The 14,562-nt window shown below is 38.7% G+C and overlaps 1 protein-coding gene across 1 annotated transcript; it reads left to right on the plus strand.

Moving 5' to 3' along the window:
- The first annotated feature begins 956 nt into the window (after positions 1 to 956).
- LOC124621987 (molybdenum cofactor biosynthesis protein 1-like) lies at positions 957 to 1,391 on the plus strand. Its single transcript, XM_047147531.1, has one exon. It carries the CDS (start codon positions 957 to 959, stop codon positions 1,389 to 1,391), a length of 435 nt encoding a protein of 144 aa, XP_047003487.1.
- Positions 1,392 to 14,562: the final 13,171 nt, after the last annotated feature.

Here is a 14,562-nt window from a genome sequence, read left to right on the forward strand (position 1 = left end):
TGATGAGTGAGCACGTCCCCCTGATCGTCGTGGGGTTGACTCTCACTAATGCCAATTCGCGAGTGATAAGAAACAGAAAGTCACAAGTGCCGAATTACGTGTTTCACGTCAACCGCGTCGGCCAGCAACAACCATGGATTGCAGTGAGGATTGTTGTGAATGTTAACCATCAGCATTGCGTGTGACAAAGTACTGAAAATCAGCAATCAATAAAAAGAGATAACCGCAATTAGACGTGTAAGGCAAAGGTAGCAACTGCCTCAGAATTTGTGTGTTAGTAGGAAATATATATCAGTTGTACATCACAACCTTTGTGATACTTAACAATAGACAAACTTTCAATCATTAGCTGTTCCGTCTCAGAACAGCCGCATTCGGTTGAAATACTCCTGAAACCACAGCAGAACAACCAATAGCCTTTCATCCATTAAGCACACGGTCATATATCATAATAATTAACTGTTTGGTGGCTTCGGTAAATTACCCAAAATCCAGTAAAGGAATTAATCGGGGGTGTTTCAACACAAATGCTTAAAAATTCTTTTGTAGTTAACCTATTTTCAGATCATGAAGAGTTCTTTGTTACAGCTTGTATTTTTGTTCCAGGTGGCACTGAACTTGATGGCTGTAGTGATGTCATGAAGACACAAAGTCGGAAGTTGTTAAACCTTCAGAAACAAGATTTTCAAAAGTACTTCTTCTTGGATATCAATATTTCGCCCCTGTTTGTGTCGGATACACAGATGTCTCAGTTGTTGTCACATAATTTGAGTGTAGTGACTGAATCTAGAAAACAGTTTCTTTTGCTTCCCTGTACCCCAAGCATTATGTGCAATGCAGGACTCCTAACTAGACAAACACACAGAGCACAGCCCTCTGTCTTCTCTTGCCATTTCTGCAGTTTGGGAGCACAGTACGGAAGTCTGACTCATGTTGACCGGACCGGCAGGGCGAAAATGGTCGACGTGGGTTTGAAGCTGGTGACAGAACGGACTGCTATAGCACGAGCAAAGGTTTTTGTGGGACCCGAACTGATGAAACTCGTACGAGAAAATGGTCTGAAGAAAGGTGACGTACTTAGCGTTGCTCGCCTGGCGGAAATTGTGGGGGCCAAGCAGACGTCCAGCATTATCCCTCTGTGTCATAACATATCTTTATCCTCTGTGGCTGTGGACATTGAACTGGACTCTGCTCTCAACTGTGTGATTATAACTGGCACGGCAAAGTGTAGAGGGCAGACGGGCATGGAGATGGAAGCTCTCACTGCTGTATCGGTGTCTGCCTTAACAGTGTATGATATGTGCAAAGCTGTGAGTCATGACATTGTGATATCTGAAATAATGCTTCTGGCCAAAAGTGGGGGAACTAGAGGAGACTTCCACCGGACATGAGCATCTGTGTGGGTCAGTGAAATAAGTTAAGTATACCTGGTGTGATGTAGGCAAATTTCAAAGTCTGTTCGTAGTTATCATAAATTATATACACATCGAATTGGCCTGAATATAAGTTGCACCTTTAATTTCGAAAAAGAGAGAAACTTAATTAAAAATAATTTGTCAAGTTGCCCATTTACAAAAGCTTTTCAAAATGTGATTTACCCTTAACCACTTTTTTTGTAGTACACTGTAGATAAATTACACACAAAAACAAAGCTTTCAGTTGCAGTATCCATGTAAGACACTCTTAACTTCACTAACATTCATTGTTTTGTCACTGTCAGTATTTTTGTCACTCTCCTCCCAAAGTACAGTGCCGTCGCTACAATCCCGGGCATTGCATGTGCAGCATTTCTTGAACCGTACCTTTAAAAAGCACATCTGTTAGATGAATAACTGTGAGTTTGAAATTTGCAACGTAACTGTACCGAATTCCAAAATTTTCTCTCAATGTTGTGCTTCATTGGTGAAGAATAAATTATATTCTTTAGTTAGAGAAAAACTGTGCCTGTCCCATTGTCTAAAATAGTGAAACTGTGAGAATGGTAATACAGAGGGGTCCAGAAAAATGTAGACTCTCTTTGATAGTCAATATTGATGGAACAAAATGGCATAGTGTCAAAATTCTTGCATGGGAGGAAGATCATTTTGTGTGTTCAAAGTGACACCTGTTAGCAGCCAAGCAACATCAATGTTGCTGAATTGTTGACTGAAGTACAGCTGTCAGTGTTGCCAGTGTGGTAGCTGCACAGGATGGCTTGATGGTTCCTCATATCTCATTCAGTGTAGCTGGGTTCTGTTGGTAAACTTTGTTTGTCGAGGTCCCCCATTGGTAGAAGTCGAGAATTGTAAGGTCCCGTGACCTTGGTGGGCACTTGACAGCTCCTCTTCGACTTATCCGTCGCCCACGTAGATTTTCATCTAAGAGGAATCTGATATCTCTGTGGTGGTGAGGCGGAGTACAGTCTTGTAGGTAAAAATCTTTTGTTTCCAAACACCTCTTGGATGGCTAATAAAATCAATGTTTGCAGCATATGATACACCTCACCAGTTATGTACCTTCAAAGAAGAATGGGTCAGAGAAAAAATACTATGACGGACCACACCACACATTAACACCAAGTGAAGTAACATGTTTGTCCATGTGAACATGAGGATTTTCAGCAGGCCAATACACGCAGCTATGACAGTTTACATCACCATTCAGGTTGAATTGTGCCTCATTAGGCCAGATAACCTTCCCTGCAAACCATTCATCTTCGTGAAGAATGCCTTCAGACCACTCGTAGTGCTCCATCCTTCAATTCGGGTTGTCCTCATTCATAGTGTGAAACAATCTTGGAATGTACACTTTCCACTTTGCAGTCTTCAGAAAGTATCATGCACTTGATCAGCTTATCCCACTTCCCCATACACCCTGCTTCATAGATATTTGAGATGATCTAGAAAAATGTTGCAATACAGCAGTGTTGGAACCTGGAGGTTGATGTTCTTGTTCGGAGGACCTTTCCTTGTGCACATTTTAAACAGTATTGTCGGCTTAAAATTTATACCAAATACAATAAATTGTTGTTTCAGTACAGCCTTGCATTGCTCAAACAATAGTTGTATTTCATTCAGTGCTGCATTGTCATCTGCTGGAAACCCACACGACAAGATCTGTTGGGAAAACAGTGGTTTATGCTACCACTCAAAATTGCAGCCATATAACACTTTGTTCCAAAGGTAATGACTATCAGAGAATGTCTACATTTTTCAGGATCCCTCTGTAGTCACTACCTAAATGGGATATCAACAAAGAGAATGTTTGCATTGCTACCTCATACACAACAAATGATTTACAAACTGTAGTGATATTTTTGTTTCAAACTTAAGAAGAAGCACTACAGTTGAGGTTTCTATGATTCATAAAAGTCCCAGTTTTTATGGGGTGTGCTGTATACTTTAATTTTTTTGGAGATTTTTTGTAGAAATGGTGTATCTTATATTCAGGCCAGTATGGTACCTGTTTCCATCCTGTTTTAAGCCTTAATTCAAAATGTTTATCTTTCTTTTTCCAATACCTGATCAATTTGAGAGAGATATTTGAAACAAAATATAAGCACTAGCAAGTACGTTAATTTGCTATTGTTAAAACTTTTTCTCGTGCATGTTCTCTACAATTTTGATATGACACCACCTGCACTCTTATCTTGTTGCCAGTAAAAAGTGAGTAAGTAGGTCATTAAACTCTCTCTCTCTCTCTCTCTCTCTCTCTCTCTCTCTCTCTCTCTCTCTCTCTCTCTCTGTGCCCTCCCCCAGCTGTGTGGTAGTGTCCTCTGTGTTGCTCTATTGTTTCAATTTTTGATGGTCCCGTGCTGTGAAAAGTTGAGGTGAAGCGATCATTCTTAAATAAATAGTGTGTATCAGCTCTTTTCTCCTAGGATCAGGTAGTCATTGCTGTGTTCATTGATGTAAAATGACACTTTTTTTAACAGTTCCTAAAAGGTGCACCACTTCATTGACATTTTTGCTCAGGTGTAGAGCATATTGGCCAGACCAATTTACATGTTTCAGCTTTACACTGTATGGTACCCTCTTTTTTAAAGGCCTATTATCTTTCTTGTGTGTGACTTGTCCAGAGATTGAAAATGTTTTATTTTGTAAGTTACCAATCCAGAACAGGTTTCTGTCAATTTAATTCTTCAGGTTTTTCCAGAAGTTTGCTGAAATTCCCGAGTTGTCCTTTGCACAGTCGGACATCATTGTCTTCCTCGCATATTTCGGTGACATTAGTTGTTGCTTTTACAAAGTGCTACTTGAGACTGATCATCAGATGGAGCAGGTCTGTAATTTGTTCCCTCTGCCTTCCTGCTTCATCTGCAATCTGCCTTGACAGACACCATCCTCGGGTATCCGTGTTGCGTGATATTCCGAGTGCCATCTACACTCACGGGCACGATCCTTGTGTGTTATGTTTTCAGTCCAAGCTGGCTGGTAGAATTCTGTTTGCGGGCTGTCCCCATTTGGGGACAAGGATCGGCAGGGCATGAAACCCTAATCTTTCATCTTTCAGTTAACTCAAATGTCGAGTGTCACGTTTTTCATGTACTGCGGTTACAAATATAAGAAAATACAATATGAAAATTTCTCAACATAGTCATGTTTCTTTTCAGTATGTTTCTCAGATCAGTACACTGCAATGTAAATATTCCATTAAAAGAATATATTTTTGATTGTTTCTTCAGTCAAAGATGCATTGCCTTTTTGACTTAACAATCAATGTCAAATCATTGTCCCTCAAACAATCCTGCAGGGGTTTGACAACGTGAGACCATGGCTTCATGGAGGATCACCTAGAATTAGCTGCCGTCTTTCCTGACATGATTTTAAATCAATGCTATCATCACTGTTTCTTTTGCTTAGGGTTTTGAGTCTAGGAATGATGCAAACAATCAGCAGTTTGTTTCTTTTTTACGTGATCTTTTTTCTCCTCCCTAGCCCCCTTTCTTCTTTCATTTGGTAGCCTCGAGCAAATTGAATATTCCTGCTTTTGTTTGTATTTATTAATCTGTTTGTGATCCTAATTCTTAAAAGACTTCATTATGTCACTAATACTCTGAAGCAGCAAATTTGGGGAAAAAGAGCTGCATTCATTTATGCTGTTGTAAAATGGAGGAATTGGTTGTAGTTGGAAAAAAAATCTGCCTTTTACAGCTGCTGATTTTTGTCATTTATTTTACGTAGCCCACCCATGATCTACAATCAGGTCTTCCTTTTTATGTTGTATTTTTCACAAGAATGTTGAAATATAGATGATTGTTATGCATCTTTGCAGCAGCTAAACTTGAATATTGTACTTAAAAATGTTATTTGTTGTCTTTTTTAAATTAAATTGTTATGTTTAAGAAGTAAATTAAATAATTGTTATCTGTGACATAATTTTGTAGCAGCTAAAATTAAATGCTGGTCTTCGATATTTTAACTGTTATAGTTTGGGGTATGATTGTTGTAATTAGAAAATGAATGAGTGCCTTGTGCACTATGTTGTAACAGTAATTTGGAGTTTATTTTGTACATCATCTGGTTTAAATTATAAGAATTTAAGCAACAACTTCTGTCTCTCAACAGCTTTCTTAATAACACTATTCCAGTAACTGGATATGCATATTGAAATATCTGTATTGTAAATTACATTCTATGACCTGTACCGAGGCAATATTTTGCAGTTGCAAATTTTCTTGACTATTATTAAGTGCGTGTGTGTGTGTGTGTGTGTGTGTGTGTGTGTCGCTTATGCCCTACATACGAGTCCTCCAAGCTACTGATGATCTGACCAATGTACGACATGCCAAAATGCTACAGCTGCATGGGGAGATACAATTAAATCCCATCCCCCCGCCCCCCCTCTCTCTCTCTCCCCCCCCCCCCCACTCTCTCTCTCTCTCTCTCTCTCTCTCTCTCTCTCCCTCTCTCTCTCAAAGATCGGCAGGTTCAGGAATCTAACACAGAAAGAATTTAATCTCAGTTTCTTTTTCATCTCTATCATACAATGTAGTCCAATTTTTTGCTAATACAGATATAACATTTTGTGACTTATGTTGTGTACTCTTCAAAAGATCTAATGATGTCCTCATTCCTTTCTTATAAACAAAACAAGAAGAAACTGACAATAATTGTCATTAAAGTAAAACACAGAACAGTGTCTCCATAGCATCAATGAGCACGTCCTTTCAGCACCTTTGACCCAGGCAGTGAACACAGCAGCGGTCAGTCTATGACTTGCAGCAGGTGAATCCCAGTCAGCTGCATTGCTCATGCACCCCACATAAATAATAATAAACAAAATCTAACAATACACATAACCAAGTCTTGATTTGTGACAGAATACCGCTGATGACGAAAAAAATTAGACCCAAAGATTTTGAGATGTGGTACAATATAACTTTTGCTCTAGTTGAAGCGGTAAGATACAAATGTTGTATTCACACTTTTAAAAAGCTCAGAAAAGTGTTATAACTTTTTCAGAAGTCTAAATCAAACTATGGAAACTCTCGGTAGGAACTTAGAAATATAGGAAATGATAGAGTGCTACTTACCATAAATACATGTTAAGAAGTCTATTTTTTTTTTCTTTTAACAAATCTAGCACTGCATATTACTGCCAAATTAGTCATTACCTATGATTGCCCCAGTGGCAGAAGTATGTATAATAATGTCAAAACATTTGTGACACTACACACTAGGAGAAGATCAAGTTTCAGATACACGTTGATTGCGTTCTTGATGATGCTATCTACATGTTCATCCACACTCTGCAAACCACTATGAAGAGTATGACAGAGGGTACATCTCACTGTACCAGATATTAAAGCTTGTTCATGTTTCAAGACCATTTAAATCTTTCTCTGCATGCTGTAATTAATCTAATATTGTCCTCACGGTCCCTATGGGAGCAATAGTTACAAGGTTGTAACTTATTCCTAGAGTCGTCTTTTGGTAAGCATACTTTCTTAGGATAGTGTACATCTTATCTTGAAGCGTCTGCCAATTCAGTTATTTCAGCATCTCTGTGACACTCTCCCTTGGGTCAAACAAACCTGTGACCATTTGATCCTCCCTTCTCTGCATGCGTTCAAATCACCCATTAATCCATTTTGATATGGATCCCACACATTTGAGCAATATTCTAGGATGGATCATACAAACCATTTGTAGAATTACTGCATTTCTATGGTATTCTACCAAAAAAAATCTAGCTCTTTTTCCTGCCTTACCCCTGAGTGGGCCTATATGACTGTTCCATTTCATATCCCTACAAAGTGCTCCACCCAGGTAATTGTATGAATAGACTTAATACAAGCAAGACACCCTGATACTGTAGTCATACCACACTGTGTTTTCTTCATTTTGCAAAATGCACGATTTTACATGTCTGAACATTTAAAAGAAAGTTTGAAATTATCAAGATCTGACGAATGTTTGTACAATTTCTTTCAGACTGTGCTTTATTCTAGATAAATGCACTATCTGTGAAAAGAGTGCTTTACTATTAATATTGTCTGCAAAGTCATTAATGTACATGAACATGAACAGCAATGGTCACAACATACCTCTCTATGACACATCTGAGGTTACTTCTACATCAGATGATGACTCCCCAGCCAAGATAACATGTAAGTCATTCCTACCAAAATATCCTCAATTCCAGTGACAAATTTCACTCGATACCCCTCACAGTAGCAATTTTGATAATAAGCATCAATCTGGCACTAAGTCAAAAGCTGTTCAGAAATCGAGAAATACTGCCTGCACCTGTCGAGTCAGGTAGACGAAAGTTTGAAGGTCAGGTTGACAAAACAGATTTTTAATACTCTTGGAAACAACCTTAAAGTTTCTGACATAGTTCAGGGGAATGACAAAGAGATCTTTGACAGGCTGGATTAAATCTAGGCGGCATCTCAGACCGACCAGAGTTACAACTTTAAAGGCTTCTACGCTGAGCAAATACAACGGGCTGTTGGAGGAAGAATGCAAAGGCAGCTTCTAGTAATGTGCAATTGCTATTCTGCATGGTCTTTAATGGCCATTATCAAATTTTAAATAATTAAGAATAACAATAACACAGTACACAACAGGAAGGGTACAGCGGACTTTCCCTGATTGTTCCTTACATTACCTTTCCTTGATTTTTTTTTTTTTTTTAAATGATAATGTTTCTAAGTCTTTCCTGGTTTCCATTGAAAGGTTTGGATTGTTTCAAAGATTAATTTACACATTTTTTAATATTTTATGTATTCTAGGACAGGAACTCAAAGAGCACAAGTATGAAAAAAACTGCATGTAGGACATTCATGTAAAGCTTCCCATTTTTAACTACAAGGTAATGCCAGTCTATTTTGTTACAAGAAAACGAATCGGGACTTAGTTCTCCAGAGCTGATACTATTATAAGGAGTTGTGATGGAAGAACATGAGTTCCAAACAATGGATGCCTTGGATCTGTTTGCTGCTGCTTCTTTTTAATCTCTGCTGCTAATCCCATGAGTGAAAGATCTCTACCAATGAAAAAGTAGATTTGAATGACATCAAGTTTCTTCTCTTGTCTATAGTTGTTTCTACTAAAGAGAAATGAGTCTGGTCATCTTTGTCCATTTGCAGTAATTTAAAGGTGTCGTAGCACCTGGCATGTATGCTTGAAAATAACAAACGATCAAAATTGTAATTAACAAAAGTATTGACAGCAGTAAGCTGTATTTATCACATTCAGAAAGTTTGTAAAAGCTGTGGACCCTTGTTTTATCATGTCAATCCATTTGTGCCAATGGCTAACAGAGTACCATTCACCATCATGTCAAGTGGCAATAACAGTTTGCTTGCATCATAAATATTGAGTGTCAAAAGTTAATTCTAACAATATGAAATAGGACAGATTGCTACTCACCAGTTAGAGCAGGCAATGGGCAGCAGACAAGCATACTGAAAAAAAAAAAACTGTCAGATACTATATACTCAAAAAAACACTTAGGTACTGAAGGAATTATCCAAATACCAAATAGGGCTGAAATCAGTAAATGTGACATACATGTGAAGACAGAAAAATAATTACAGTTTCAGAAAAAACTGGATGATTTATTCAAGAGAAAGAGCATCACAAATTGGATGAGATGGTCCACCTCTGGCCCTTATACAAGCTTGGCTCTGGCTGATAGAGTTGTTGGATGTCCAACAGAGGGACATCATGCCAAATTCTATTCAAATGTCACTGTAGATAGTCAAAATCCCGATGTGGTCTAACGGCCCTGCCCATAATGCTCCTTACATTCTCAATTGGGGAGAGATCCAGCAACTTTGCTGGCCAAGGTAGGGTTTGGCAAGCATGAGGACAAGCTGTGTGTGGACAGGCATTATCTTGCTGAAATGTAAGCAATGTATGGCTTGCCAAGAAGGGAAACAAAATAGGATGTACAGTATTGTCAACAGACAACTATGCTGTAGGGGTGACATCCATGTCACCCCTACAGCATAGTTGTCTGTTGACCGAAAGGGATCTGTTACGAAAAAAAATCGCACCCCAGATCATCAGTCCTGGTAGTTGGACCGTATGGGATGTGACATTCACGGTGGTATCCCACCGTCTGGGGCGTCTTCAGACACATCTGTGCTGATCATTGAGGCTCAGTTCATAGTGGGATTTATCACTGAAGCCAATTATATTCCAGTCAATGCAATTCCAGACCAGGGACGTGCCTGGGGACACACCAGATAGCAGTGCGATACCAACCCGGCTGCTGGTTGCCATACAGCCAATCGAGGACTGATGGTCTACTGTGCCATTTCTTTTCATAACAGGACCTCTTTGGTAGTCATCTGTGTCACCATTACAACACAGACATCTGTTGACGATATTATAAACCCCATTTTGTTTCTCGTCATGACAAGCCATCATTTGCTTACATTTCAGCAAGATAATGCCCGCCCACACACAATTTGTCTTCATACTTGCCACACCTTATCTTCGCCAGCTAGGTCACGGGATCTCTCCCCAACTGAGTATGTCTGGGGCATTATGGGCAGGGCTACCCAACCAGCTCATGATTTAGACAATACAATGCGCCACTTGGATAGAATTTGGCTTGATGTACCTCAGTAGGACATCCAACAAATCTATCAATGCCAAACCTACTCAAGAGTCAGAGGTGGACCAACTTGCTCAATTTGTGAAGCTCTTTCTCTTGAACAAATCATTCAATTTTTCTGACATTGTAATTTTTTTTTTTTTTTTTTTTTTTGTCTGTGCACGTACATCACATCTACATATTTGCATCCCACACAGATAATTCTTTCATGCTGCATAATGTTTATTTTTATCTTACGAGTGTAATCTAATGGACAGAGCCCACCTCAGCATAGGGAGTCTCTGCTGGTTGGGAGTGTGGAGGTGGACAGACAGAGAGAGGTGTACTAGGGGGACGTAACAGTGTGTGAGGTTGGAATGGGAGCAGGAGAGGGCATTGAGGTGTGGGGCCACAGGAACGAAGCCTAGAAACTCTAGCTGCGACATATTCTTCACTCCTGTAAACCCCGTTACCTAAACCTTTGCTAGTCTCTCTGTCTCACATATCTAGGCCTTTACCTGCTCCCACCCCGGCCTCACACCACCACACCTGCTAGATGAGGACTGTCCCATACTTTCTAATATCTAAAAATCTTCCTTCAATGTGCCTGTCTGCCACTCAGTGTTTCCTCTAGGTGGGGAGCAGAAAGCTATCCTATTCCATATTATTGTTATTCCATCCCAGATTTCCCAATGCTTAAAAATTAATTTTAGGCTTGCCGTAAAGTATTACACAAACACTAATTGGTTATTTTTTCTGATATTCAAATTATATTTTGCTCTCATTTTTGTCCCTTTATCTAATCAACTTTGCATTGTGACATTTCTGACGAAAGTACGAGTTATTCAGAAAGTAGGTAAAAAGTAGTGAATTCTTCCTTTGAATCACTCTCACTTTGTCTCAGGCGCGAGCAAATGTGTGTACCTGTATATGCATTTAGCTGTATCAAATTATCTTCCCCAACACATAAAATGGGGGTCATTATTCAATTTATCTTGAAAGTATGTGTGAAACGCACTTTCCACAAAAATGCTCAGATGCATAACTCTCAAAATATGTTTGAAAAATAGGTCTGGAATTTTTAAAGACAAGGTGAAGAAACCATTGGATCGTATAATTTTTTTATTAATCACAAAGAAATAACATGATTCAAAGACATCAACAACAGCAATGGAAGTTCAAGTGAATTGTCTGCCTCCAATTCTGATCACAGAGAAACACTCCAATAGGAAAGAGGGCACAACATCCTGCTCCATTTTCAAAAGCTGCAATGTCAAATATTACAACCTGTAACAAAAAAAGGTCATGTGATAAATATTGTTTACATATCGATTACAGTAAGAGAGGCATATATGGTCTAATAGGAAGGGGGAACAGAAGGGCAGGACATGGGGAACAATGAACAGATGAGATGTGAAACCACGGTAAGTTAATAGTGGTGATAATGGCAGTTAATTACATGTGTGGGAAAAGCAACCACTCTTGCAACTCAGAGCTATTCTTGTTTCTGCAACTGATCTTCCATTCCTTCATTGTTCCCATTTTTCTCATATTAATAATTCTAGTTATAGAAGGTTTTCTAACTAAAAGCTTATTAGCATTTTGTAATGAAACCGATAAACAATACAGTCTCATTCTCTAATGGAAGAACACAGTACATCGTGTTCGTAAATAACTCGATCCAACAAAACTTTTTATATGAGTATCTGGACATTCATTACATGACATTTAATTTTAAGTATCAATACAAACACTTACATAAAACATTATTTACACTCAAAACCCATTATTCAAAACTGATGTCCATTTGTGTAACTGTTTACAGTAGCAATTATTAATATAGTTACTATTGCTAGCTTTAATATGGATTGTTAAAAAGTTTAGAAATGTTAACTTAAAAATGAACTGTAAGCAAAATCTTTTCTGTTAAAAAGTTAATGTTGTAACCACTGGAGAAACATTATAATGTATTATTGTAGTCATCATGTACACTGAAAAAAAAAAAAAAAAAGAAAAAAAATTGCAACACCAAAAAGTAATTAATGTAGAGTAAAGAAATTTCAGGAACATATATGTCTAAGTAACTTATTTAAGTGATTAACGTTGCAAGATCACAGGATAATATAAGTGCGAGATACACCATTGCAAATGTGATACACTAATACATTGAAATCCAGTGTAACTGCCCAAATGTAAGCATGCAAACGTGCATGCATTGTGCTGGATATGAGTTTGTGGGATGAAGTTCCATGCCTGTTTCACATTGTTATCAAAACAGAGATGGTTAATGCTGTTTTTGGGAGACACTGGAGTTGTTCGATGATGTCCCGTGTGCACTGAATTGGAGCCAGACCTGGTGATCAAACAGGTCAAGGCAACATGTTGACATACTGTAGAGTATACACCCATGCCTCCATCTTTGCTACCCTCCCTGTTTACCTCTACCCTGTTGCTTCATAACCTGGGTTGTGAGTAACTGAATCCACTTTCTCTTCTTCCCCTTCTTTCCCCTCTCTCCTCCCTGACGAAGAAACAAAGTTCCAAAAGCTATGATACGTAAATTTTCTGTTATGTTTTGTGTATCTATTGGCTGTACTGGCCAGCCCCTCTATCTCTTTGTTAGTATTTGTTTCACGTCTTTATATGAGATTTTCCATCATCACAATAATGTTTATAATTTATGGACAGCCTAATCCATTATTTCCTGTCAAGGTTTGAAACTTTAGTAAATCATAATTTTTGTCTTGGTAAAATAAAGGTGATTAGATGTTTCCCTTATGCACATGTAAAAGACTGTCAGTTCACATCTACGTTTATAATCTGCAATCCACCAGGAGGTGCATGGTACAGGGTAAGTCCCATTGTACCAGTTATCAGGGTTTCTTGCTGTTTCATTCATGTATGGAGCGTGGAAGAATGATTGTCTGAATTTGTCTGAATGCCTCTGTGTGAGCAGTAATCATTCTAATCTTATCTTCACGACCCCTGTGAGAGCAATATGTGGGGGGTTGTAGTATATCCCTAGAGTAATCATTTAAAGACAGTTCTTGAAACTTTGCTAATACACTTTCTTGGGATAGTTTACACCTGTCTTCAACAGTCTGCCATTTCAGTTCTTTCAGTGTCTCTCTGACACTTTCCAATGGAATAAGCAAACCTGTGACCATGCTGCCTTTCTTTGTATACATTCAATGTCTCCTGCTAGTCTCATCTGGTACAAGTCCCACACACTTTAGCAATAATCTAGGGGGGGGGGGGGCGGGGGGGGGGGGGGGGTGGTCACACGAATGACTTGTAAGCATCTCTTTAGTAGACTGATTGCACTTCCCCATTACTATACCAATACACCAAGGTCTACAACCTGCTTTATCCACAACTGAACCTATGTGATCATGCCATTTCATATTTCTACAAAGTGTTACACACAGGTATTTGTACGAGTTGGCAGATTCCGACAGTGACTCACCAATATTATAGTCACAGGATTCTAAGTTTATACATTTCTAAACATTCAGAGCAAGTTGCCAATCACTGCACCATGTTGAAATCTCATCAAGATCTGACTGAATATTTATGCAGCTTCTCTGAAATAGCACTTCATTACAGATAACTGCATCATCTGCAAAAAATTTACAGCAAGATCATTAATGGACAAGAACTGGAACCGCCCCAACACACTTCCCTGGGGCACACCTGAAGTTACTTCTACATCTGATGATGACTCTCCATCCAAGATAACATGCTGTGTCCTTCCTATCAAAAAGTCCTCAATCCAGTCACGAATTTCACTTGATACCCCATATGATCGTACTTTTCACAGTAAGTGTAGGTGTGGAACAGAATCAAATACTGTTAGGAAATCAAGAAACACTATCTACCTGTTGCCTTGATCCAACACTTTCAGCAAGTTATGTGAGAAAAGTGAGAGTTGGATTTCATATCATCTATGGTTTTGAAAACCATGCTGGTTGATTCAAGGAGGTAGTTCCGTTCAAGATACCTCATTATGTTTGAGCTCAAAATATTTTCTAAGAATCTACAACAAATTGATGTCAAGGCTACTGGATGGTAGTTTTGTCACTCCTACAACCCTACTTGTAGACGGGTGTGATCTGTAACTTTTTCCAAAAACTAGGTAAGGTTTTTTGGATAGATTACAGTGAGAAGAGAGGATAACTCAGCCACAAATTCAATATAGAATCTGACTGTGATTCCATCGGGGTCTGGAGCTTTGTTTAATGATTTCAACTGTTTCTCAACACAACTGACACTAATACCTATTTTGTTCATTTTTTCAGTGTACGAGGATTGAATTGGGGCAGTTCTCCTGGGTTTTTATTTGCAAAGGGACATTTGAAAATCGAGTTCAGAATTTCAGCTTTTACTTTGCTACCCTCAATTTCAGTTCCTGTCTCACTTGCTAGGGACTGGACACTAACTTTTGTGCCACTAACAGCCCTTACATACGACCAGAATTTATTTGGATTTTGTGAAATGTCATTTGACAATATTCTGCTACAGTAGTCATTG

This window comes from Schistocerca americana, chromosome 1 (genome assembly GCF_021461395.2).
Source record: "Schistocerca americana isolate TAMUIC-IGC-003095 chromosome 1, iqSchAmer2.1, whole genome shotgun sequence".
NCBI classification, from domain to species: Eukaryota; Metazoa; Arthropoda; class Insecta; order Orthoptera; family Acrididae; genus Schistocerca; species Schistocerca americana.